Source organism: Amblyomma mixtum, chromosome 6 (assembly GCF_055824585.1).
Source record: "Amblyomma mixtum isolate Tamu chromosome 6, ASM5582458v1, whole genome shotgun sequence".
Taxonomy (NCBI): Eukaryota; Metazoa; Arthropoda; class Arachnida; order Ixodida; family Ixodidae; genus Amblyomma; species Amblyomma mixtum.
In genome coordinates this window covers 100,284,549-100,309,093 of record NC_143017.1, presented here as the reverse complement: position 1 = coordinate 100,309,093, position 24,545 = coordinate 100,284,549, and the positions used below count along the sequence as shown (strand labels likewise).

Sequence of the window (24,545 nt, the reverse complement as noted above, 5' to 3'; positions counted from 1 at the left end):
AACGGAACGTTTTAAGAACTATATCGCTCATGCATTACAGAGGGAACGTTTTCTTTGGCAGAAAGCCCTCCGTAAGCTTCGATGCGAACCGCCGCGCGTACGTTTCAGCGGGCGCGCCGCCGGCTGCCGACCCAGTGGAGCGACGGTGCCGCCACCTGGAGGTCGATCTAGCGTGCTAGGCCGTAGCGCAGGCGGCCGAAGGACGCTCCACCTAAAGTAAATTGAGGGGCTTTAGCTCCGTCCTCGCTGCGCACCTCACTCCCTCGCAACGAGAGATTTCCAGCGGGCTGCGCTTCGAAACTCGACGTCTGCCAAAAGAAAACAGGAACTCGCCGGCGTGTTTATCTCGCACTCTCGCCCATTCGTTCCCTCCGCACCGGAGAGGCGGGAACAACAATAACTCTGGCAGCGTGCCCCGACGATCCGCCAGCTGCTGTCCACATGCATTTAAGTATCACAGTCGCTTACGATCTCAAGGGGCGCGGTCGTTAGTCACGAACGACAACTGCGCGCACCCGAGGCGCATTCCTAAGGCAAGCTTCTTCGCAAGTGCCATCCGCCATGGCCCCGACCCGATGGGGAATCGTGGCAGCCGGCCGCATCTGCAACGACTTCGCAGACTGCATCAACAACATGCCGCGCGAAGAGCACCAGGTGAGTAGAATATGTCTGTATAGCACCGGATCCCCCTGCCGATCCTCAACACAAACATTCGCCAGCCGAATCCGCGTTGTTTTCTATTTCCTTTGGGGCAGTAGGATGCTCGTAGAAAAAGTAGCGATCGCGGACACCATCGCCGCGATTTCATGACACGCTACTCGTGCCAAGTTTCCTTCGGACGTCCTTCGCTTAGAGCAACTGCACAAGAAGTGAGAACGTATTGAGCAGCGATTCAGGAGGAAAACGGCGCAAAAAAACGGGGACAAAAGAGAGCCGTAGAAAGAGAAGTTTATTTTTTTCTAATGTGAACAAAAATACAATGCAAAACTGCTGAACTCAATGCTCTGATCAGTCAAGCACATGCGCAGTGACGCAGCACTGAGCAAAGAGAGACAAACACGACAGGACCAGCGCCAACTTGCAACTCAATTTTATTTCGCGCCAAACGCGCCTTTATGTAAGCCAACACGCCGTAACATCCGTGTAATCACGCACATGCAGTAGAATAGATCACTGAAAGATATCTAACACATGAAGCACGATAGCAACCACGTAACATACTATCATGGCTATCTGAAAAAAAAACAAAAAACAAATGTATAGCAAACAGCTCTACAACACTAAACCGTCATGAGCAAGCAACTCTCAAAACACCTAAAACGATACAAACGCATGAGTGATACGAGGAGACCAACAAGAAACGCGAAAAAAAAGAAGGTGAAGAATGATGCGTTAAGACCAAAGTAGTGTCAAAGGTAAAAAAGGGGTGATATGGATCATGAATGCAAAGCCTTAAAAATTGGAACCGAACAACCAGCAGCGATATGAATAATAACCGATGACCAATCAAAAACATGAAAAAGGATGAACGCGGAGCTCAGACGAAAGTCAGCGTCAAAGGTATAAAAACGAGAACATAAATCCTCGCAAACAACCGCACATCGTAAAAAAAAAGAATTGCACCCAACGCCCAATGCGTGCAGAACAAAACAAAACGAACAACCTACAAAAAACTTTCTAGAAAAGTGTACTCCTCGTTGCTAAGTGTAATGGATGGCTTGCTGACGCATCTGCTCCCTTCTTTCCTGATGTAAAAGGCTTCGACCACCTCTCTCTCAAATCTGTCCTTTCCACTCCTCAGAAAAATAGTTTTCTCGAACTCCGGACGGCAATCCCTGCAGGCTTGGCAGTGATCCACTAGGAAGCTTCCTTCGTTATTCCGCAGATTCCGGCAGTGCTCGCTGGCGCGTTCATTAAAACATCGACCAGTTTGGCCAATGTAGCTGAGCCCGCAACTTAAGGAAATCTGGTAAACAACCCGCCTCCTGCACTGTGTGAACTTGTTTTGATGTTTCACAGTACAAGCCGGTTGTTTTTTTCCGTTAGTCATAGCGCAAAGCTCAAGATTTCCTTAAGTTGCGGGCTCAGCTACATTGGCCAAACTGGTCGATGTTTTAATGAACGCGCCAGCGAGCACTACCGGAATCTGCGGAATAACGAAGGAAGCTTCCTAGTGGATCACTGCAAAGCCTGTAGGGATTGCCGTCCGGAGTTCGAGAAAACTATTTTTCTGAGGAGTGGAAAGGACAGATTTGAGAGAGAGGTGGTCGAAGCCTTTTACATCAGGAAAGAAGGGAGCAGATACGTCAGCAAGCCATCCATTGCGCTTAGCAACGAGGAGTACACTTTTCTAGAAAGTTTTCTGTAGGTTGTTCGTTTTATTTTGTTGTGCACGCTGTTCCCTTTGGCATTGGGCGCAATTCTTTTTTTTTTTTTTTGACGATGTGCGGTTGTTTGCGCCGATTTATGTTTATACCTTTGACGCTGACTTTGGTCTGAGCTCCGCGTTCATCCTTTTTCATGTTTTTGGTTGGTTATCGGTTATTATTCATATGGCTGCTGGTTGTTCGTTTCCAATTTTTAAGGATTGGCACACATCATCCATATCACCCCTTTTTTACCTTTGACACTACTTTGGCGTTAACGCATCATTCTTCACCTTTTTTTTTTTTTCACGTTTCTTGTTGGTCATCCCGTATCACTCATGCGTTTGTATCGTTTTCGGTGTTTAAGAGTTGCTTGGCCATGACTGTTTAGTGTTGTAGAGCTGTTGGCTATACATTTGTTGGTTTTTTTTTCGGATAGCCATGATAGCATGTTACATTGTTGCTATCGTGCTTCATGGATTCGATATATTTCATTGATCTATTCTACAGTGTGTACGTGATTACACGGATGTTACGGCGTGTTGGCTTATATAAGGGCGGGTTTGGAGCGAAATAAAATTCAGTTGCAAGTTGGCGCTGGTCCTGTCGTGTTGTCTCTCTTTTTTCCACGTTTTTTTGTGCCGTTTTCCTCCTGAATCATGAACTAACTAGCCCAAACTAGAGTTCTTCTTAAGCAACGAACGTGTTTGCGAGTAGCCCCACCAAGCAGCCCCGCAACGCTTTTTCGTTATGCTTAGAAGCAAGAGACAAAAAACAAATGAGCGACACAAGCGCCACGCTGGAAGCAAGAGCTCTGGTTTGGTATCCTTTGATGTAGTGAAACCGTCGAACCTAACTACGATCCACTGTACAGCGTAGTGGACAACCTCGCGATTTCGGCGTGCACCTAACTGGTGCGTCGCGTTTACGCAGTCCATAGGCAACGCTGGCGCTGCGCAAGTTTCCCTGGCTCTTGCGCTTTCCCAACTCGCCTTTTTCTTCCACACGCACACGAAACAGTTATCATCAGTGGTCTGTAACAATTGCAAAGATGCTAACGCCTATGGCATATGAAGGCGTCCAGCGAACAACATCCAAAGCGATCATATTAGACGCTTCGCATCAAGAACAGCGGTAGTTTAATGCTTCTCAAATACTTAAGAATCCGATAATGGATGCATCTGTAAATAGCAACGACAAATTATGAAGACACGCAAAATAAAAACGGCAATAATATTCACTGAAACGTCATCTGTGTTGATGCAGTTGAGGTCATACTCAAGAAATCGCGCTAAGTGGTACAGAAAGACAGGAACACAGACGCGCTTCGTCCCTCTGTGTTCTCGTTTTTCTGTACCACTTAGCGCGATTTCCTCAGTACGAAACACAGTCTTACCTTGCTGCACTTGGGATTTTGTTTGTTCTCAGTTGAAGAGAGTCCGTTTCCCTTTCGCCTCATTGTAACAACTTAGAGGTGTCGTAAGGCCTGATAACGTGGATCATCAAATGTGAAAGCACAGTAACGAAATCTGGGACACCAAGTGATTTCACGCTGTAGCTATCCGCATTAATAACAGAGCTGTAACGCGCAGCGCAGCTAGAGGAGGAAGCCACGCTAGCACCGAAAACTCAGGAACCGACTTCGCAGGCACGGCAGTTCCGCGATACCACCTGGTAATTCCTACACTACAGAGGCCACACACTCAGCGCTGTCATCGCGTGATTTGCCCGAGCTGAGCGCATCAAGAACTGTAAGTGGCGGGGTTCGCCATTTAGGAGGCTGTTTGGTTTCCGCGCAAGGCCGAGAGAACATCTCCATCAGCCGTCATCTCCATCTCCATCAGTACAGTCAATCTAGGCGCCGCCAAGGTAGCGTAGGAGGCTTAATGAAGGATGATGAAAAACGAAGTGAACAGGTATGAAGTTTAGAATTGTTGCCATTCTCCATAAGTAATCTATTCCTACAGTTCCATTCGCAAATAATCAGTTTCTGCGAATATTCCAAGCGATGAAAAACATTCAGGAAGCCGCCGCTTTTTATCGGAAACTTTATCGTTAAGGTATCGCCAGTGCTTTTTGCAGTATATAACGCATTATAACACAGCGCAAAATGAACAAAGGGCCAGAGGGAGCCATCACTCCAATATCCCACACGTTTCTACAAGAGGACTTTTGTTTAAACCTCTTCATATTTTGTGTTCCCATCTTCCTTCCCTAAAATGCGCAAAAACCTGGAGTGTTCGAAATCGCGGCCTGCCGCAGCCGCTTCAGAAGCTCGCCAACCTTTCTTCATGTGCCACGGCGTCACTCGTCAAGTTGCATCTGAGAGCACAAAAATCCTTCCATACTGCTCGAGGTGCCTAGGCGCGATGACAGTAATGGGTTTACCGCGCCAGATCAGCTGACGCACCCATGGCGACTCCTAACCGAACACTGTTGGGGGCTTACTTGTTCCCTTTATTTCGGTACAGCTAATCCCCAGGCAGCAGATGGGAATCATGTTTTCGGTTCCGCATATTATCAGGCCGAGGCGTAGAGGACAGACTCACGCACATTTATAATCGCGTAATTCCACAAGCTGTCGGTTTTTATAAAAACGCAGTTGCTCAAGTAGTAAATTTACGTTGACAAATTTTAGAGAAATGCGTGCTTGCGCATTATTCACAACAGCGCACGAAACACGGACAAAAGGGAGAGAATCGACAACACATGCACTACATTGTCTCCCTTTTGTCCGTGTTTCGTGCGCTGTTGTGAATAATGAATAAGTACCAACTCGCCCAACTTTCTTCACTCATCAGTGCATGCTTGTACACCCTTTCTTCCCATAAGACATATGGCAAGCGCTAGTCAATCAGCGAACGACTTCTGAGAGTTAATCTCAATATGCAAATTTGCTACCTGGGATGAGTCGTTTCAAACAGCCCTCGATGCACCTTCTTTGAGGCTTCGTTTTCGATTTTCTCATTGTCAACTTTTTTTTTTGCCTTCTAGAGTGACAAAAGTTGTTGTTTATCTGGGACCTGAAATAAAAACATAAGGCATCCTCACCGGCCGCTAATAGACGAGACAAATGATTATTACAGCATTCGAATTTGGTAAACAACAAAATGGTGCAACTGGCTGTCATACCATTCAGCTGGGCAATCAAATCGTCAAGCGGCGCACGCGTTAGAGTTCCTTGTTATCAACTTCTCGCAGGTTGTGGCTGTGGCTGGAAGGGACTTTGAGAACGCCAAGAAGTTTGGTGAACTGCATCGCATCGCCAACGTTTACGCAACTTACGAAGAGCTCTCGAGGGATCCAAATGTCGGTAAGAAAGAGTGCAAAGGAGGAGAAGGACGCTCTCTTTCATAACTGAAGGTGTCATCCTGCAACTGCGGCCTACTTCCGTTGAGAGTGGTAACGAAAAAGTGGCCCAGTTTAAAAATCATGCACATAGATATGCACGCACAGGTTCTTCACAGGGTGCGCATTTGAGACTCCTGCTCCTAGAAATGTTGAAAACAGCGCGAATAAAACCGCGCAAAAAGATCGGTACTAAACGCACACATAAGAACCGACAAAGACTGCGCCTTATCTATGCTTATGTGTACCTTTCGTCCCGTTCTCTTTGCGCAGTTTTACTTGTGTTGAAATGAACCAAACAGCCCGCCGGAGCGTCGACATCAGTGTATTTAAAATAGCGTTTAAGCAAGGCTGAGTGGAAACATAGGGGTCTGTAATTCGACCATTTCGCCCTCGTGTTTCAGTTAATTAGCCAGGAATCTTAAGTAGTAGTAAATGTTGTCCAGCTATTTGAGCACTGTGACATTACGTTCGCTTTAACGTGACTCAAGACGGCTTCGCACCATGTGTGGAGAGCGCTTCATGATCAGAAGCCGGTTTTCTATCTCATACATTCAAAATAGCTCAAGCCAGCCGATGTGTGACATCGATGTGCTACCGCAAAAACAGTGTATATATAAGGTGCATATAATTTGCCTCGCCGCATTCTACGCTTGTTTGCGCTAGAAGAAATGTTACCAGACCATATGTGTTAAATAGAGAAGAAAAACCTAATCTTTAACAGCGTCGAGTTTCATTCTTAAATGACGGAATACCTCTCATCGGTAACACATTGACACGCGACGTTCACGTTAGAAATATGGTGATTTCTGCAGATTATTATGCCTGCACTCCAAGACTTCCTCTATGTTTAAACAGGCAGCGCGCAGTCTGTTTCAAATGGGATAATTTTTATTTCGAAAACGACAGAAACCTCGTCGAAAATAAATGTGGCCGTTATCTGGCCCTTACTTCCAAATGCCTGTGGGGTATGACGTCATGCACACGTGCGCGTGATCAGCGGTGGTTGCGGCGGGATAGGCGGCAGCTGCTATGGCAGCAACGCTCGGCCATGTTCTGACATGCAGTGCTCTCCGTTGGCATGGTGCCAGAAGCAGGAGCGCTGCACGCTGTGGGAAATACCCGAAAGCGGAGAGGGTACCAGTCAGGGTGCATTGCCTTTATGCATAGAGAAAGTTCATAAAGTGCAGACAGGATGAAATCTGGCCCCTGGAAATGAGCCGCGGCTAATCTTGCTCATGATCCGATTAGTGGCGCCACTTGCGTAAGCCCGCTCGTGTCACTGTACCAACATGCTCCCCGCATATGCAGGAACACTAAAGCTCACGCTCAGGCAGCACGGGCGACGGGCCAGAAGAGATTGGGAGACTCCCTCAACGAGGGAAGAGCTAGCAAGCACGCTGGAGGCTGGCTGCGCATGCAGCGTCTTTGTTCGTGCTCGCAGACCGCATATTAAGGCGAAAGCCTTTAGTGCCTTATCGTTGTCGACAGAGGGTTGTTAGCAGAGGTGTCACGCTTTTCGGTTGGTCGAAATGGTTATGATGTCTTAGTGCGCGGATTCGAAGTAATAGGGTCACGAACGGATGCCTGACGCCCACTTTTAGAGCAAAGGACAACTAATAAAAAAATAAGTTGTCGTCTGCTCCAACAGATGGCGCAAGGCGTGCGTTAAAAAGTGCGCCAGGAAAGGCTTTCGCCTTGCAGCCCTTTAGAGCGCCAAAGTGCCCTCTGAATTTTTTTTTTTTTTTTTAACGGGAAAGCAGCAACGGTCCAGTGTCGCAGAAAAGCCGGCGTCGGCGTCATGGAAGCAACGCGAAAATCAGTAGGAAGCGAATAAAAAATTAGACATCACTGCAGCGACCCGCATTGGGAGAATACGAAAGCATTGACGCCTCCTCGGCCATATTTGACACAGAAAAGGCACGGATGGGACGAGGACACGAAGGAACGTAAAACAACGGGACAGGTGCCAACTATCAACTGAGGTTTACTGCACCACTCCATGCATTTGTACGCAGCCCCCAGCCGTATCTCAGAAGCCAAACACAAGGAGAGCACTCAGCAACAAAAACTGCCATCCGCAATCAGCGTACAGATTACAGGCGAGCAAGGTTACTGGCAGGAAAACATTTCAGTGCAATAGACACGTCACCGAAAAAGCACCTAACGTGACAGCTCCCTCAGAAAGCAGAAGCGCACGTGTAGAAAGAAAATACGGCTCACATTTTCGTTAAATTTCTGAGCTTCGGGGATAAACAAAACAACACAAGTGACAATGAAAAAAATTAAAATTCAAAAATGGCCAACAGAAAGGTGTAAAAAAACGGTACACTCGACAAGGGCCTCTCTTTGCCTGCCTTTATCGTTTTCTCTTTGTTTGTTTATTAATTTAACTACTGAATTAGCGCAATTGTCTCATGCTTTAATTGAACATCGATTTATTTCCTCTTATTATACCTTCTTTTATCTCCGTCAACCATTTTGGTTTTTTCTATTTTGGCGCCGTGGTTGCTTTTCCGTTCACTTACTATATCCCCGCCCAGCCTGTTCAACCATCCAACGGTTATTGCTGAAAATTAATTAACTAATTAATCTATGTCAATGGAACTTTTCTATTCAATTAATTATCAGTCATAAAATACATTTCCATTGATTTGAAACTTTATTTTTCATTGTTTTGCCTATCTTTGCACTATTTTTCCATCCATGGCGGTTTTTCCGTCCACTCACTATATCGGCTTTCCGCGCTATTTCGACGTTCTTTCGATATTTGTGGCTCTAATTAACTAACTAATCATCTTATAGGCATATTTTTTTTTTTTTGCGCAGCATCCTCACATCATTCCTCTCTAGATTACAACCGCTCGTTTGACGCTACCTCTTCTGAGAACGCCACAACTGCTGCAGACACGTTTTGCGGACACGTTTTGGTGACACTACCCCGCTGACATAGCCTAGAAAGGCTTTCGCATTAATAAAAGTTTACAGACACACCATATAGAACTACGTTCATCAAACCAACTTTGTTACGCAGTTTCCGTTTCGCAGCTCAGCTCGGGAGGTGGCTAATGTGGCGGTCGCGGGAACTAGTGGCGCTGCAGTCGAGCTTTTCTACATCGTCTGCTGTCTCGGGAGTTTCGCTCGCTGCAGGTACGACAGGCTAGTCAGATTTTCAAGCTGGTTTTTCGTGTTATGGTGCTGTTAGTGTTGCGAAAACGTGTTTGCGGTGAAATATGTGCACTTGGTGACTTCAAGCGAGAGGTACACATGCCATCCTGTTTTGCGCCCGGTTGCACAAGTGGCAACAGAAACGACGCCACCGATCGTTATTTTTACACACCGCCTCGGTGTGACAGCAATTTTAATAGGTGGGAGCAGATACTGCGCCGAAAGAGCAGCTGTCTAGCACGTCTGACGTATGTGAGCGCCAATTTGAGGATGCCGATATTGCCAAGGACTGGAAGCATGTTGTAAACGGGCCACAGGTGCGAATTCCTCGTCGGAACTCCGCGCTGCATGGTGGCGTCCCTGGAATCTTTTCCTGTCTTTCGAAGCGGGTCTCAAAACCAGTAAACACGCAATGCAGCCTAAAGTGGCCCAGAAAGTGTGCTCTCATGCAGGCTGATAAGTCCAGAGATCCGAACACCGACAGTACGTATACTACGTCGTCTTCAAGCGAGCCGTCCGTATCCACTCATTAGAATGAGTTGGTGCCGCTTTCCCGCTCTGGTGAGGCAAGTCATACGTCTGCATTGACGCTTGGTAACCTGGAAGGTGTGATGCTGCCCTTCACGGAGTGTAGATCGACATGAACCTATGTACAAGTTGTCCACGCTAACCTTAGCCAAGGGTTAAAAAATAAAATATTTGAGGTAGGCCAGTGAAATTGCTTACATACACCTACCAACCGGCTTGCGCATCATAGACTATTTTTTTTTTGTTTTGCAATTAATTAATTCGCAATTAAGATAGTTCTTCTAAATGCGTAAATATTGACATTAGACAGCAAATGTGAATAGCAAAGTTGGAGAGCACCTTCAGAAACTCCCATTCCATTTATCTGCGGTAAAGAAAACCTCACGTGTATCTTTTTTCCGAGCTCCAAAGAAAGCCCGCAAAATACCAAAAAAAATCACGTGACTAGCGCATTAGCACGGCACGATTGTGCTGCTCTCAACCGTGGCTTGAGTGAACGAAATGAGCTGCTGATTCCGCCTAATGTGTACGACTGTCAGGTAATGAGTAGGTGCGTCATAAGAAAGAAAATAATTACGCAAGCAAAAATTAAGCCAGTAAAAAATACATTTCCTTTGATCGTCCTCTTTGCTTTTCTGCGATTTTAGCGCTAGCATGCAGCGATCAGCAGAAACTTCCGCGATCGTATGGCACTGCCGCAACAGATGGCGTAGTAGACGGGCTTCTTGCAAAGTCCCTCGATAATTTATCAAGGGCCTTTAGCTTCTGGAATGCGTGTGCGATGTATGCGTGTGCCGTCTGCTCCTGCCCGGCGACGGCACGGGGTCGCCCACTCAGGCTGAATCCATAGAGGACGGGATTCATAAACAGCGGACACACTCATAGGGCCCAGCGGCCTAATTGACTATAGTGCAGGATGAGAGACTTCCGGTTTCAGGCGCGTGCGGTTTGAATCCTAGCATGCGCTGCGGCCTGCCGCACCCTCATGACACATTATTTCAGTTCTGTATGGTCTCCTACTGGTATCTGTTTAATTTTGATCCAGAAAGACGAAAAATTACATTCCGTGCGCTCTTGAACGGCCATCAACGCAGCTGCACCCCGGCCTTCGTCAAACAGTGCCAAACCAGAAAAGACACCAGGTGCTTTGCGAAATGAACATTTATTTTGCTCCATAAGAACACAGAAACAAACCGATGCAGTAGCTTTCACCATCCGGCACATCGCTAAGCTCGTCCAGCGCTTCCTGTGCGTCCTCTGCTACGGCAACACGGCTCACAGCAGTGGTTGTCGCTACCACCGGGCACCGTAAGCTGAAAAATGCTAATTACGAGCAGGTGTCATTGCGATAAGCCTTACATCAAAAACTGTGCGAATAGGCGAAAGGCGCGAAGTTACGAACAAGGAAAACCTACAATTACGAACCTCGCATGCGGAACATTCATGCACTACTTGCAATACTACAAGATATCTCAATAATTTACAAGCATGTCACCGTTCCCCGACGTCATTCTCTGCCCCCTAAAAGCTGTAAGTCCCATTCCACGGCCAACTATGCGATTTTGGTCGACAAATGCAGGCCACCGTGACAGCTAAAATACGGGCTCCCAACCACTCGTTTACGGTGTGTTGGAGCACTGAACAAATGCGCGGGTGAAATTTACACGTCTAATTCATAAGTGCAGAAGACAATTTTCGGTGCACCCGCTCAAGGCTTTCGAGCTTTTAGAAAGCCCTACGAGTTTTTTTTTTTTTTTTTTTTTGGTCGTACGCGGGTGGAATGCGCGTTTTCACCACAGCAGACGACGGAGCCTTCGAAGAACAAGTGCCTAGACTTTGAGCTTTTCATGCTTTACCTTTTTTCCCGGCAGTCTTGAATTTAAGCGTCCTTACTAACAACGCGAGAATGCTCGTTTTCGATACGTTTGCAATTTTTTTTCAAGCTGACCACATATTTTAACAGGCCGTCAACAACTATCACTCGGAAGAAGTTGCGTATTGTTTGGGGTCCGTAAAAAAGTTCGGGACCCTGCAAAGCTCCACGCACAACCAAGCGAAACTAACAACAAGGCAAAGCGCACAAAGCGTGAGCGCGCCCTTCGGTAACTCTTGACCGACCGTTGCCGTGGCTCGCGCTATGGCACAAGCAGGTAGGCGTGCCCTTCACAACTCCGCCATATTGCGCCGGCCGGCGTGCTCAGCAAAAGCGCACCTGCTTGAAATGCCGCGTAGATTGGCAAAAACGTTTCTCACCTTGCCGCTGTCAGAAAGAGCAAGAGTGACACGAATCGCGCCAGAACAGCCGGCAGGCCGCGAGGCGTGAGCATTTCTTAACGAACTGCGTAGTTCAAGGCACTGGCCGGTGTGGTCAGCGTAAACTGCTCGAAATGCACAGTAGTGGGGCAAGAAAACATTTCGCACCTTGCCGTCGTCAGAAACCGCACGAGTTCTCCGTCTAAAACTGTGACAGACGCAAAACCACGGAGTATACGCCCTAACAAAGACGCCGCACTCGCACAAACGCAGACGACCGTCTCCTTATCTGCCTCGTCTGCACCGTCGCCCGCGCCGCCCGCGCATGCGCTAACGCTGGTGGCGCCACTAAAATGGGGGGATACCAACTAACCGGTTACGTATGTCCTGGGGCCAGATTTCTTCGAGTGTTCGATGTTTATAAATTTCTTTTTCTGCGCTGAAGCCGAGAATGACGAAGGGTTGGTAGTGATGGTGGCAAACACTTTTATTTTGACAGAAGTATTTATAGCACACAGGCCCCTAGGCCCCCGCACAACCCCACTACACCCAAACGTTCATAATTCTGCGGTCCATGTCGTCGGTGCATGGTGGTCTTCTGCGGGACCGGGTCCTCGGAGTGTAGCATGGTCTCCCAGTCCTCCCAGCTAGTGAGGTGCTCCAGGCAGCGCGGAAGAGGATCCGCCGGGCATAGGATCAGAATGTAGGCAAGGGTAGAGGGTGGCAGTGGGTTTGATTACAGAAGGTGCTAGAGGGGTTGTTGAGGCGTAGGCGTGCAGAGGCGATGAGGGTTAGGCGGCGCAAAAATGCAGAGATGCGGGCTATTGTGTTCTACTCAACAAGGCGAAGCTTAAGCGTCGTTTCAATTTTTGTGCGTCTCTTTTGGCCTTTGAGACGGAACTCCTGCGGTTTCACAACGGCAAGGTGAGATTTTTTTTTTTTTTTTTGCCTAGCTACGCTGCATTTCAAGCAGTTTAGGCTCACCACGACGGCCGGTGCCTTCAACTGCGCAGTTGGTGGAAAGGCCCGCAGCGCGGACGCTTTGTGGCGTGCCGGCTGTTCTGGCGCGTTTCGTGGCACTCATGCAGCTTCCGACAATGACAAGGTTAAAAACGTTTTATTTTTGGCGCTGCATTTCAAGCAGTTTAGGTGAGCACACCAGCCGAGCAGGCCGAGCACTGTCACGGACTGCGCAGTTGTAGCTACGACCCACCGGCAGCTGCATGTGGCGAAGCAGTTTTGCGTTGGCTTTTAAACGGGTACGCGACGTGCTTTGTCGTTTATGACTGTAGCAATTTACAAACCAAAGAAAAGCTGTCAAACACATGCTCCGCTGCAAGCAATTCTGACAGCACTGCATACCTGCCGGTCTGTGTCAGAAACTACGCGGTTAGCGAATGCGCGCCATGGCGCGGCTGCTTTTTTGACACGGGTAGTTTTGTTTTGACTCCTATGAGACATGCTGTTTTTCTAAGACCCAAGTGCATAATTAGTTTTGAATTCGTTACTTGACAGGAGGGCAAAATGTGGTAAAAGTTGAAATAATGGGCAAATATGTGTCGAAGGGAAGCGTACAGGTACAGCACTAGGAGTGCGCTTTTGAAAAGGGCCGGAGAAAAGATATAATAGCTCAAACACCAGGAATTTTTGAGTCGAAAATTCCGTCGTTTGCGCTATTGAAAGCCCGCATTGCGCCCTCGCATTTTTTCTCAGTCCGCCCAGGAGGCATTCTGTCAAAGTCTGGCGGAGAGTCGGTGTTGCGGGCGGCCCTGTAGCAAATATTTTTGCCGAACAAAACGCGTAGTAGGCTGTCCATCCAACTTTTAGGGGGCAGAGACTAACGTCGGGGAATGAAGGCAGGCTTGAAAATCATCGGGAGATGTCTCCATCTTGTAGTACTTCATGTGGTGCATCAATATTCTGTATGCGAGGTGCGTAAAAGCATGTTTTCAGCTGGCGGTGCCCGATGGGAGCGACAACCACTGCTGTGTTTCATGATGCCATAGCAACCGACGTACAAGAACACCGGAACGAGCTTAATGATGTGCAAAATGGCGACGCCAGCTGCAATGGTTTGTTTTTTGCGTTCATATGGAGCAAAATAAATGTTCATTTCACAAAGCACATGGCGTCTTTTCTGGAATGGCACCGTTATATAAAGGCTCTGGCGCAGCTGCGTTGATGGCTGGCCAAGAGCACTCGGAAGGTGATTTATATTCATTTTCCCAGACGGAAAACGAATAGAAGAAAATGATAGTCGATTTACGCAGTTAGGCCAAATGCGATTAGGTGCGCAAGCACAACGGTTTTCACGTCGGCTCTCGTGACCAGGTTCAGTGTTCACGGATGGCAGTTGTTCCGATAGCGATAGTGGGTTCAGGTCTATATATATGCGGAATTGGCCACTCTTGTCAGACACGCATCGCTGGGCGGTGTTAAGGGACTCCCCCGTTTATTGCGTTGCTCAAAATATACAAAAGCGCTGATCACATGACTTTCTTGACAGTGCTGAATGTCTGAGCGAAAGAAGCGTGCTCGTTCTCATCTACAGACATGCTAGGGGAAAACTCATGTCACCTCTCAATCCCTTTCAATGTGATCTCTTTCGTGATTGCAAATTACAATTCACTGATAAAGGACGTAAATAGAATGTCTCCTCCTACCAAAACAGACGCCCAGAACATTTTAAACAGCCGTATGCTCTGGAACTCACAGATGAGCTGTCCAGTCCCGATAGCGAGTAAGGCAGTAGATCAAGATTTATACCATGGTCATCGCGGCTGGCCTGTAATGAAAGCCAGGCCAACGGTACCGATTAATAGCGGCCAATCACGAGCTGATCCATTCTGATTGACGGAAATATAAGAGTATCGTGGATGCCTCTCTCTGATATGAAAAGACTCGTGTGCCGACTAAATTGCTTTCCGTGTCAACCCATTTCGTGCAGACGTCGCGTACGTGGGCTCTCTCCACCCTGACCATTATCCGACGATGAAGCAGCTGCTGGAGCACGGCAAACACATCCTCTGCGAGAAACCGCTGACCATGAACCGTCGGGACACGGAAGAGATCTGCCGGCTGGCCAAGGAAAAGAAGCTCTTCCTCATGGAGGTGAGACAGTAGGGAATGTCTTAACGATTGTGTCTCTCGGCCGTTTAGGTTTGCAGAGTGGCGGACACGTCAGTGTAGGTGCCTGCTATTGATCATGTTTTTTTTTTTAACCTCAGACGCAGGCTGTGAGTGCGCTCCTACTCTTGACGCTCCTACCTCTCTGCGTGCACGGCCGGCTGGACTGAGGGTTGGGCGCGCGGAACGGATGTTTATTTGGCCGTAGTGTCCATTACTGTCGTTGATTGGCTCCAATGCGTGACGTATGAATGTGCGTGCCATGCATCCCACGTGACATTTTCCATGTACCAGAAAGTCCTAGAGCTACTTAGCAGAGGATAGCGTAAATTAGAGAGAGATGGGAGAGGCTTTTATCTTTCAGTAGGCATCGTCAGGCTGATGGTGATGGTGTGAGACGAAATTTCATGATTTACGCATTGTTTAGATCTCTATGATAACGCCAAAACCTGTTGCAAACGAACTGCGTGGTGAAAATATGCTCGACAATGTTTGCCACCGCCCGAAGCATAGTAAATAGCGGCTGCCATGCAGGTGCGGCTGCAGAGCTACGGCTGCCCCGTCGTCCCCAAAGAAACGACCACATCGCGGCATGCCAGACAGCGGAAAATGGCCGCGCCCGAGCATGAATCTAGATTGTGGTCTATAAGAAGTCATGATTTAAGACTTTGATCTTTGCGCTGATACCAAAGCGCAAGTTGTTTTTTAAAGCGACAGCTGTTAAAGGCCCCTTTTTCGGTTGACCGTCGTTGTAATATTAGTAGGCGGAGTAACCGGATGGTGGTAACCATGGTAACCATCCCGGAGGGCGTCAGAACCTAAAGGGTGGCTACTCTGGAGGGAGGGGAACAAGGGGTGCTCTGGCGTTTACTCATGACGTCACTAGAGCGCTCCAGGCCAACGTGCCATGCTGAATGGCCCCAACCCAGTGACGTAACGCGTGACAGCGTAGTTCCTCTTCGAAGTAATTCGTACACTGGTTTGACGCCCTCTGGAAACAGTTGCATAGACTTCGCTTTTCAGAACAAGGCATTGGTACAACACCTCGAATACATATTCTGTCCCTTCTCAGATCACGAGGCGTTCGCCATGACTATCAAGGGCAGAGAGAGCAATGTTACTTGAAGAGCGAATATATCTGAAAAACAAGAAGAGTGATGTATAACTGTACATACCTCTCAAATTCTTTCCGTCAATACATCGCGACATGAAAATTCTGCAAGAGGAAGCTCGGTTACAAAAGTGTAACTGTCCGGTTAATTTCGCTTAAGGAAACTGAGAGGGACGAAAATTAGAATCAACGATTCGTATTACCAGGGTGACATGGGGCTTACATGTTGCTGAGGAGAATGGCTACAAGGGGTAAACCATGGTTTGGTTTATGGGGGTTTAACGTCCCAAAGCGACTGAGTCTATGAGGGGCGCCGTAGTGAAGGGCTCCGGAAATTTCGACCACCTGGGGTTCTTTAACGTGCACTGACGTCGCACAGTATACGGGCCTGATCGACTGGGGAACATGATGGCGCAGGCCCTATGGAGTCGTTTCCTGCCGTCGTACAAGCACATGGACGAGGCTATCAAGAAAGGCACCATCGGAGATGTGCGCTACGTGCACTCCACCTTCGGATACCCGATGGGAAGCCTCAGCCGCGTCTTCCGCAAGGACTGTGGAGGATCGGTGCTCCTCTCGCTTGGCAACTACACCGCCAACCTCGTGCTGCAGGTGTTCGGTGGAGAACGACCAGTGAAGATCAGCGCATGCGGCGAACTCGCGCCAGAAGGTTTGCGTTTGCCAGCCTATTATAGTACCAGCTGTTTCAGGGAAGACTAAGTCATTTCCAAAAATAGAATTTTGCAGCACAGTATTACCAGAGTTGGCGGACGCGTTAAAGGGGGTGAACTGTCTTAAGCAGTAGCTCGTTAACTAATTTCGGACATACCTTTCTAACTGTCACAGCTAGACAGCTGGTTGGAATTACAAGATTTGCAATCGTTTCTTAGTAATAGCTTTATCAGTTTTTAGAATATCGGAAACGCGATTATTCTCGGCGCTGTGGCTCAACAAAATTTTACTACATTGTTCCAAAATACAGGCGCTTTCGAAGAGCATGCAGGAAAAATAACCTTTCCAGTGCACGTTACTAATCAAAAAAGCCAAAGTTTGTCGAGCCACAGCGCCAAAGGTAATCACCCTTTCTAAATTCTAAAAACTGGCATGGCTATCACTAACGACCGGCTAAAAACCTCTAATTGCAACTACGCCAAACTCTAATAGTTAAAAGTTAACTATTTTAATAATTAATTCATCCTAACTCTAATAGTTGAAAGTTAATCATTTTAATAATTAATTAATAATTAGTTAACCATCTTAGTACTTCGAACGATTCACCGGTTTTCTGGTGTCCGCCAGCACGGGAAATACTGTGCTCGAAAAGGCATATTTTTACCTCAAAACCTATTCTTGAGAATTACTTAAAATCTTCCATTAAACGCCTAGTATATGCATAGCCAGGACTTAAGTTCACCATGGTTTTCGTTCTAGTAAATAACAAAAGATGTCCTATGGCTGGTTTCTGAGGGCAGGGTATGTCTGGAATTCTTATGTGAAACCTCCCAAAAGCAGATCATCGAATATACTTCTCGAAGCCTTATCATAAACTGGAGGGCGATAGCTTTTCCTTGGAGGGAAACTAATATAAAAGTAAAAATTTTGCGTAAAATTCAGTTGTTGTTTATTTTTTTGTCACTGAAGCGAAACTGCTTGAGAAGGCACCAAAGCGAACAAACCGAAAGGTAAGTGCCGCAGTTACATGTCTCTCTGAAGTTTAACTGGAAGGAACATTCGTATTTGATGTGCACTGACACTAACCGAATGTGGTGTAGTTTGTTTATCTTGTACCTAATACCGTGTATGACAATTGCACATAATGTCGCTTTGTTTTGTTGTATGAAGGTTGACATCCCGAAGCAACTCAGGTTATGAGGGACGCCGTAGTGGAGGGCTCCGGATAATTGCCACCACCTGGGGTTCTTTAACGCGCACTGACATCTCACAGCACGCGGGCCTCTAGCATTTCGCCTGCATCAAACGCGACCGCCGCAGCCGAGAACGAACTCGCCTCTTTAGGGGCCAGAAGCCAAGCACCATACCACTGAGCCACAGCGGTGGCGGCGCATAGATTTGAAGAAACATAAAAGTGGCATTAAAAGCTTCCTAGTGCAAGACTTTCTGCGAAGACGTGCAGCCGGCTCTTGCATGGTGTTATAGAACACGTATTTCCATTCAAGAAAATTTCATCAAAATTCAACACACTTTAAATGGAGTACAATAAGCATAGCCCGCTCGGTTGCGAACCGAACGTCCAGTCATGGCTAAAAGCAACCGACGAATTTCTCACAATGAAGTTCAAAAATGTGTCAGGTTTTTAGCGTAGTTAAGCCAAGTAGACGTGCGAAAACATGTGTTTAGCCTGATTGGCTCAAGGCTCTGCATTGCTGGGTCGTCGACACGTCTGACGACGATATTAGTTCGGTAGTAGTGAAGGGTGGTTTATTGGGACGTGGGAAGCGCCGGTGGCGAAGACTCTTCCACAAGTAATCTATGCAGCAGCGGGGCGAGAGGCATGGTCACAAAGAGCAGTTCTCCATCACGAGTGTCAGCCGGCCGCCTCAAGAGCTTCGTCGTTCTTGGCGTCGGCGCATGATCATCCTCTTCATTACAGTAGTTGATGAAGACGAGGATGGGCAATGCACAGCGCGAGAGCGTGTTGCAGCTTAACATGAGGCGTAATCGGCTCCGGCGTTGGCCTAATGCTCGCGCTAAAACAGCGTACTGCGTGCACTGCGCTAGCCCCAATGCAGCTTGTCGCCAACTCACACCAGTACGAATAAACAGAGGTTTATCGACGCAGCAAGAATACAATAAAAAAATACACCTCTAGTTCGCCGTTATCTCCAGCTGCTTTTCCGAGAGTACACTATTTATCATCGCCGTCGTCATCCTCACTACGTCAACTGCAGAACAAAGGCCTCTTCCATACCTCTCCAAATAATCTTATAGGACATGATCTGTGCCAGCTGCAACCACCCGATCCCCGAAAACTTCTGAATTTCATTTGCCAATATCACTTTTTACCTGCCCCTGCTACGCTTGCCTTCACTTGGCATCCAGTCAGTTCCCCGTAACGGCCATCTCTTATCTTGCCTTAGCATTACAGGCCCAGTCCAAGCCCATTTATTCTTGATTTCGACTAAGATGCCCTTAACCTACTTGTTCTCCGAACCACTCTGCCGTCTACCTGTTCCTTAACGTTACACCTATAATTTTGCTTTGCATAGCAGTTCTTCAATTTGAGTAGAGCCCTTATCGATTACCTCCACGGTTTTCCCCGTTGGTGAGGGCAGGTGAGGTACAGCTGTTATACTTCTCTCGAGAAGGATATCGGTAAATTGCCATTCAGGACACTATTATATCGCTTTTCATCACTGGTGTTTTAAGATGAAAAACAAATTGCCAAAGTCAACAAGATACAAAGATACCAGAAAATAAGAAACACCGACGGTGAGCATGGTAACCTCTAATTTTCGAAACGAGCGAATTGCTTATTCACTGTAACTGTTACGCAAACGTTTTTTTTTTTTCGTTCCAGGAGTTGACCAGGCAGACGCCGTGGTAATGGAGTTTAGCGGAGGCAGGCTGGCCACGTTTGCATTATCGGGCGTCGTGAAGCTGCCAGGAAGGGGTGAGATCGTCGGAACAAAAGGGACCATCACGGTGAGAGCTAGCGCGAGCCGTTAAATATTGAAGTCGTTTAGAGGGGCACTTTAGGGACCTTACGTATACAAAACGCACATATCTGCCCACACGTCACCTACCCAAATTGATTTTTCAAGATAACTGCGCGTAATGACGTTCGCAATGCATAAATATGCTATTCCATGCATACTGACACCCTGCCGGTTATTACGCGTTTTTAATATTCCTTCATCTGTCTTGGTCTAGATACGCAAGAAACGAATGGTTATCCTTTTATTCATGGACTCTCATATTAACTTCCATTAGCAGATATACCACAGATATGAGAACTATTCCTGTAACATACAAACGCATTAATTTGGCCTCGATCAATATATTCGTGTCGGCTAGTCGGTTAAGCATCTTTATAAGAGGCACCGCAAAGGAAACCAGTCTTCCCTTTCGTCCTGGTTTCCTTATAATAATAATTTAGCCTTTTTCTTGTTACGCAACTAATCAAAGCGGACTACATGTCTCGATGCTCTTTCCTCGTCATTTTTGTACGCAGTAAACTTATAGTGGAGTGATGAGAAAAGGTCTTATAATGCTTATATCTTTGCCCCCCCCCCCCCCCCCCCCCTCTCCCCAAAGTTGCACCCTCCGTTTCATGCGACTACGTGCGTCGAGACTCCCAGCGGAAAATTTGAGATGCAGCTTCCGCCGACCACTGTGCCGCACAACTTTCCCAACACAGCCGCTATGCGGTACGAAGCGGAAGAAGTGCGCCGCTGTCTGCGAGAAGGTAAGCACGCGGTATCTGGGGTCTCCGTACACAACAGCGACGAAGTAAATCGACTCGCTGGGTTATCCTAGAGCTACACTGGTGCGTCTTCGCTTTCCTTCCCAGTGTCACAGGCGAAAACATGTTCTTACTGAACTAAAAGGTATAAAGAGCGGTGTCAAAAGGACCGTGAGACATTTTAACCGTGCAGAAAGGAGCTCTGCTTTTTCTTCTTGCTGTCTTCTGGAGATGGGATTTGATCCACGTGCGCATTAGCACATAACAGTCAACACACATAAGGCAAGACTTGTTAGAACACTCTGTCAAGTCCAGTTGAGGATTTATTGAACGTCGTTACTAAAGTCGCCAAAAGAATTAAGCGAACAATGCAAACACATGCAACAAGTGCAAATGCAGCTATTGGCGGTTAACAAGCTGTGGATGGTGGATCCGGGACCGTTCGAGCACAGGCAGTTAAGGACTTTGACGCATGCTATCAAGTAGCCCGGACTTATTGTACCGACTATGGGGGTTCCAGAATTCAGGGCTCTGAAGTCCATTCGAACCAATACTGGCGTAAACTTAACTGAGCAGGTACGACATCCAACGCCCGGGAAAAAAAACTGGTAGTCGTCGCTAAGCTGACCGAAATATTTTAACTGTCCGCCGTGGTGGCTCAGGGGTTAGGGCGCTCGGCTGCTGTCCCGAAAGACGCGGCGCCTAGCGATGCTAAACCATCTGCTAATTTTTTTTCTGTCCCAAATGGTCTACCCGCAATGAATTTGTGGTGAAGGTGAGTTTTTCTTTTTTTTTTCAATCCACCTCAACCTACAGTCTATCACAAGTGCTGCTGGCTGGCACCAAACGCTTTCTTTGCATAAGGGACCGGCTGATCATGTCCGGGAGTTATTTCTGGGCTTTGATTTCAAATTCTTTCAATCCAAACTGAGCGAACAGAATGCAGTGCGTGAATTCTACTCAATCTGTTGTTTCTTCATTTTTTTTTCTTAACAGGTCTTCTTGAAAGTCCGACGATGACCCATAAGGATTCACTGCTGATAGCAGAAATGCTGGACGAAATCTTGAAGCAAGTTGGTGTCAAGTATTAGGCCAGCAGCAGTGATTACATTCCATTATATTCATGCTTAGCGGCAGCTGTTTATTTCTAGGCCGCTAAGCGCAAGCTGCAAACTTTCATTTCGTGGTTTTAATCATTGCGGCTTTCGTCCAACAGTTCTCAGGTATACGCGCTGCCTACCTTTTGAGCCGGACATCTTTCTACAAAATACCCTTAACAGCACCGTTCTCAGAGGCCTTACGTAGAACATGATGTCTGTCACAAACAAACTTATCAATATTCAGTAAACATAAGTACGAATGTTGCAGTCAGGATTACATCTTTAAGAAACCAAGAATTTGAAGGTTCGCTTGTACCACTGCATAGGCATAGAATGTAGAAATAAAATTGGCAAATAATTACTCACATCTTTTCAGCTATAGAACCTTCGGGTTCTTAAACGAGTACAATTCAGTACACAATACTGGAAGCCATTAAAGAGAAGGATCTGCTCTGGGCTCGATCAAGACGTGCCCCAAACTGTTCTGAGCTACAACTGCAGTTTAAACGTGAACGAAACCGTGTCAACGCCATGATCCGTCTGGCCAAGCGCAACCACTTTAGGTCTCAGTTTAATGACGCACGTTTTAACAGCAAGAAAACATGGTCATTGGTGAATTGTCTGAAAGGAGGGAGCGCTGCTATCTACAATGATACATATTTCATCTCGCATTTTCATAAAGATGGACAGAGCATTGCGAATGACTTCAACAATTTTTTTTCTCTGGTCTCTGGTGCATCTCGAACCCCTCCTACCGACTGTCCTATGCCTCTCAGTGTGATGGAATCTGCTTTCCTTCCTGATATTACTGAAAGTGATTTAAGGTGTATACTTTTCAGTCTTAAACGTAGCAAATCTCCTGGTCATGACGGCCTCACGATTTCTGAATTATGCAAAAATTTTGAACCGATTAAAGGTGTTCTATTTAGTTATCCTTAACACTATCATTTCTACTGGTATAATACCTGCTTCAATGAAAACTGCTAAAGTTATACCTTTGTACAAGGGTGGCTCCAGAAACATTATGAGTAATTACCGACCTATCTCTATTCTACCATGCATTGGCCAAATTTTTGAGAAGCATCTATTACTCACCATGATGAATTTTTTGAATACGCACAGTGTTCTATCACCTTGTCAGTACGGCTTTGTAGCAGGAAAAGGAACAACGGTTCTTCTTGAAGAATTCTCTGACGTGCTAAATTCAGCTTTTGATAGGAATCAAGTCGCATGTTCTCTTTTTCTGGATGTAAGCAAGGCTTTTGATAGCATCTGCCACGTTCTTTTGCTTCATAAACTTTCTGCGCTGGGATTTCGAGGTTCGTTTTTTGAACTGCTTACTAACTTTGTACAAGATAGGCGCCAATATGTGTCGATTTCAAGATTCCATAGCGATTTCACGGCAATTACCTCTGGAGTCCCGCAGGGTTCTATATTGAGTCCTTTATTATTCAATCTATACGTTAATGACCTTGCTAACAATGTGCCAGCTTTGATGTTTCAGTATGCTGATGACACTGTTATTGTTGCATGTGCAAAGAAATACACTGATGCTGTTACAGCGCTACAGATGGCAGCTGTTAAAGCCATGGACTGGTTTAAGTTTAATCTTATTAATGTTAATACTTCTAAAACAAAACTGATATGTTTTCATAACCCATTAAAACAAGTTGAATTGACTCACCCTGTTTATTTGCATACTTCCTCTTGTTTTACTTGTAACTGTGTACCAGTAAAATATGCGCACTCGGTCAAATATCTCGGCCTGATCTTCGACAGTGATCTCTCTTGGAACTCGCACCTTTCTTTTGTTTGCCAAAGGCTTCGTGCTGTATCATGTGTCCTGTATAACATTAGATATTTTATGCCTTTTTCTGTCCGTAAATGTGTTGCACATGCTCTAGCCTATAGTGTGCTTAGGTACGGAATTACTGTTTATGGTCACTGCACTGTTCGCTGGCAACACAGGGTGAATTCGCTTTTGCGTGTGCTTCTAAAGAATATTGCTTACGACCTGTCCATTGGTAATGACATTGATATTTTTACACGACTAAAGCTTCCAAGTTTTAACTCTTTATTAACAGAAACTATTGTGCTAAAACACTTCTGGTACAGTCAGTTCACCATTCCATATGTTCCTGCACTGGATTTAAGACCAAAATACCGCTACTGCATTCCTCGCTCCTCAACCCGGTACGGAAAGCGCACACGTCATTACTATGTACCTGCCTGTTTCAATAGCTTGCCACCTACTCCGCATGAAAACTAAATACACCCTGAAAAAAACTTTGCGGTATGTCTCCGCGTTGCTTCCTGCCCCGTAGTTATTTCATCTATATTACTGTATTAATTTCAAATTACTGTAATCTCTCTTGATGTTGTAATAGTTATATAGTTGTTTCACTACGTTTGTTGACCTTTTTCTTCTTTTGCAAAGTTCATTGCAACGTCTCTATTTTCCTTTGTTTTGCCAATGTTCGCGGTCTGCCAGGCGCTGCCACTCAAGCCCTTTGAGGCTTTGGTAGGCCTGATTTATGTTGTCTGACAATTGACATGAATAAAAGTTCTATCTATCTATCTATCTCGAACGTCAAATTCCGGCACGAATCCGCTTTTTTCACAAGAAATGGCTTCCTCTTTTGTGTGCTTTCTGTGTTCCTATTTTTGCTTCATTTGTTATATGCCTGCACTCTCCCTAAAGATGACGTGCAATAAGTGGCATTAGGCGAAAATTGTGTTTTATATCAGTATGCATAATAAAAGGCTCAGTGCCCAATGTATGTGGTCATCTTCTTCTGTAAGCCGTCATGCCGTCGAAACTGCCCACCTTAGGACGATAAAAACTATCTGGTGCGTCTTTGCAAACGGGACCTATATTCTGTATTATTCTAAACGCGCGAAATCAGCGTCAAAGCAAACGTTCAATATTTTGCATCACCCATTTTCCTCAACTCAAAGTTCTCTCAATTCTTGCTTCGTCTCAGCCTCTGGGAGAGAGAAATAACAAGCTTTACTTCAATTTCCCTCTGCCCAAATGACATTCGGCACTATAGCTGCCAAGGTACTTCGGCCAGCAAGTTCAGACGAGCTGGACAGGAGCCTGCTTGAAGAAGAACGCCTGG

At 46.4% G+C, this 24,545-nt stretch overlaps 1 protein-coding gene across 3 annotated transcripts; it reads left to right on the top strand.

Moving 5' to 3' along the window:
* The first annotated feature begins 240 nt into the window (after nt 1-240).
* Nucleotides 241-24,199, top strand: LOC149339853 (trans-1,2-dihydrobenzene-1,2-diol dehydrogenase-like). Of its 3 annotated transcripts, XM_089548507.1 has the most exons (7): nt 243-654; nt 5,568-5,679; nt 14,611-14,774; nt 16,318-16,570; nt 19,439-19,563; nt 20,176-20,326; nt 21,320-24,199. In XM_089548507.1, the coding sequence occupies exons 1-7, from the start codon at nt 562-564 to the stop codon at nt 21,412-21,414; spliced, it is 993 nt and encodes a 330-aa protein (XP_089404633.1). In that variant the 5' UTR covers nt 243-561; the 3' UTR covers nt 21,415-24,199. The 3 variants fall into 3 exon arrangements, with proteins under 3 accessions (XP_089404636.1, XP_089404633.1, XP_089404635.1); XM_089548510.1 differs by lacking the exon at nt 5,568-5,679 and having other exon boundaries at nt 241-654; XM_089548509.1 differs by lacking the exons at nt 243-654; nt 5,568-5,679 and adding an exon at nt 13,329-13,735.
* The last annotated feature ends 346 nt before the right edge of the window (nt 24,200-24,545 follow it).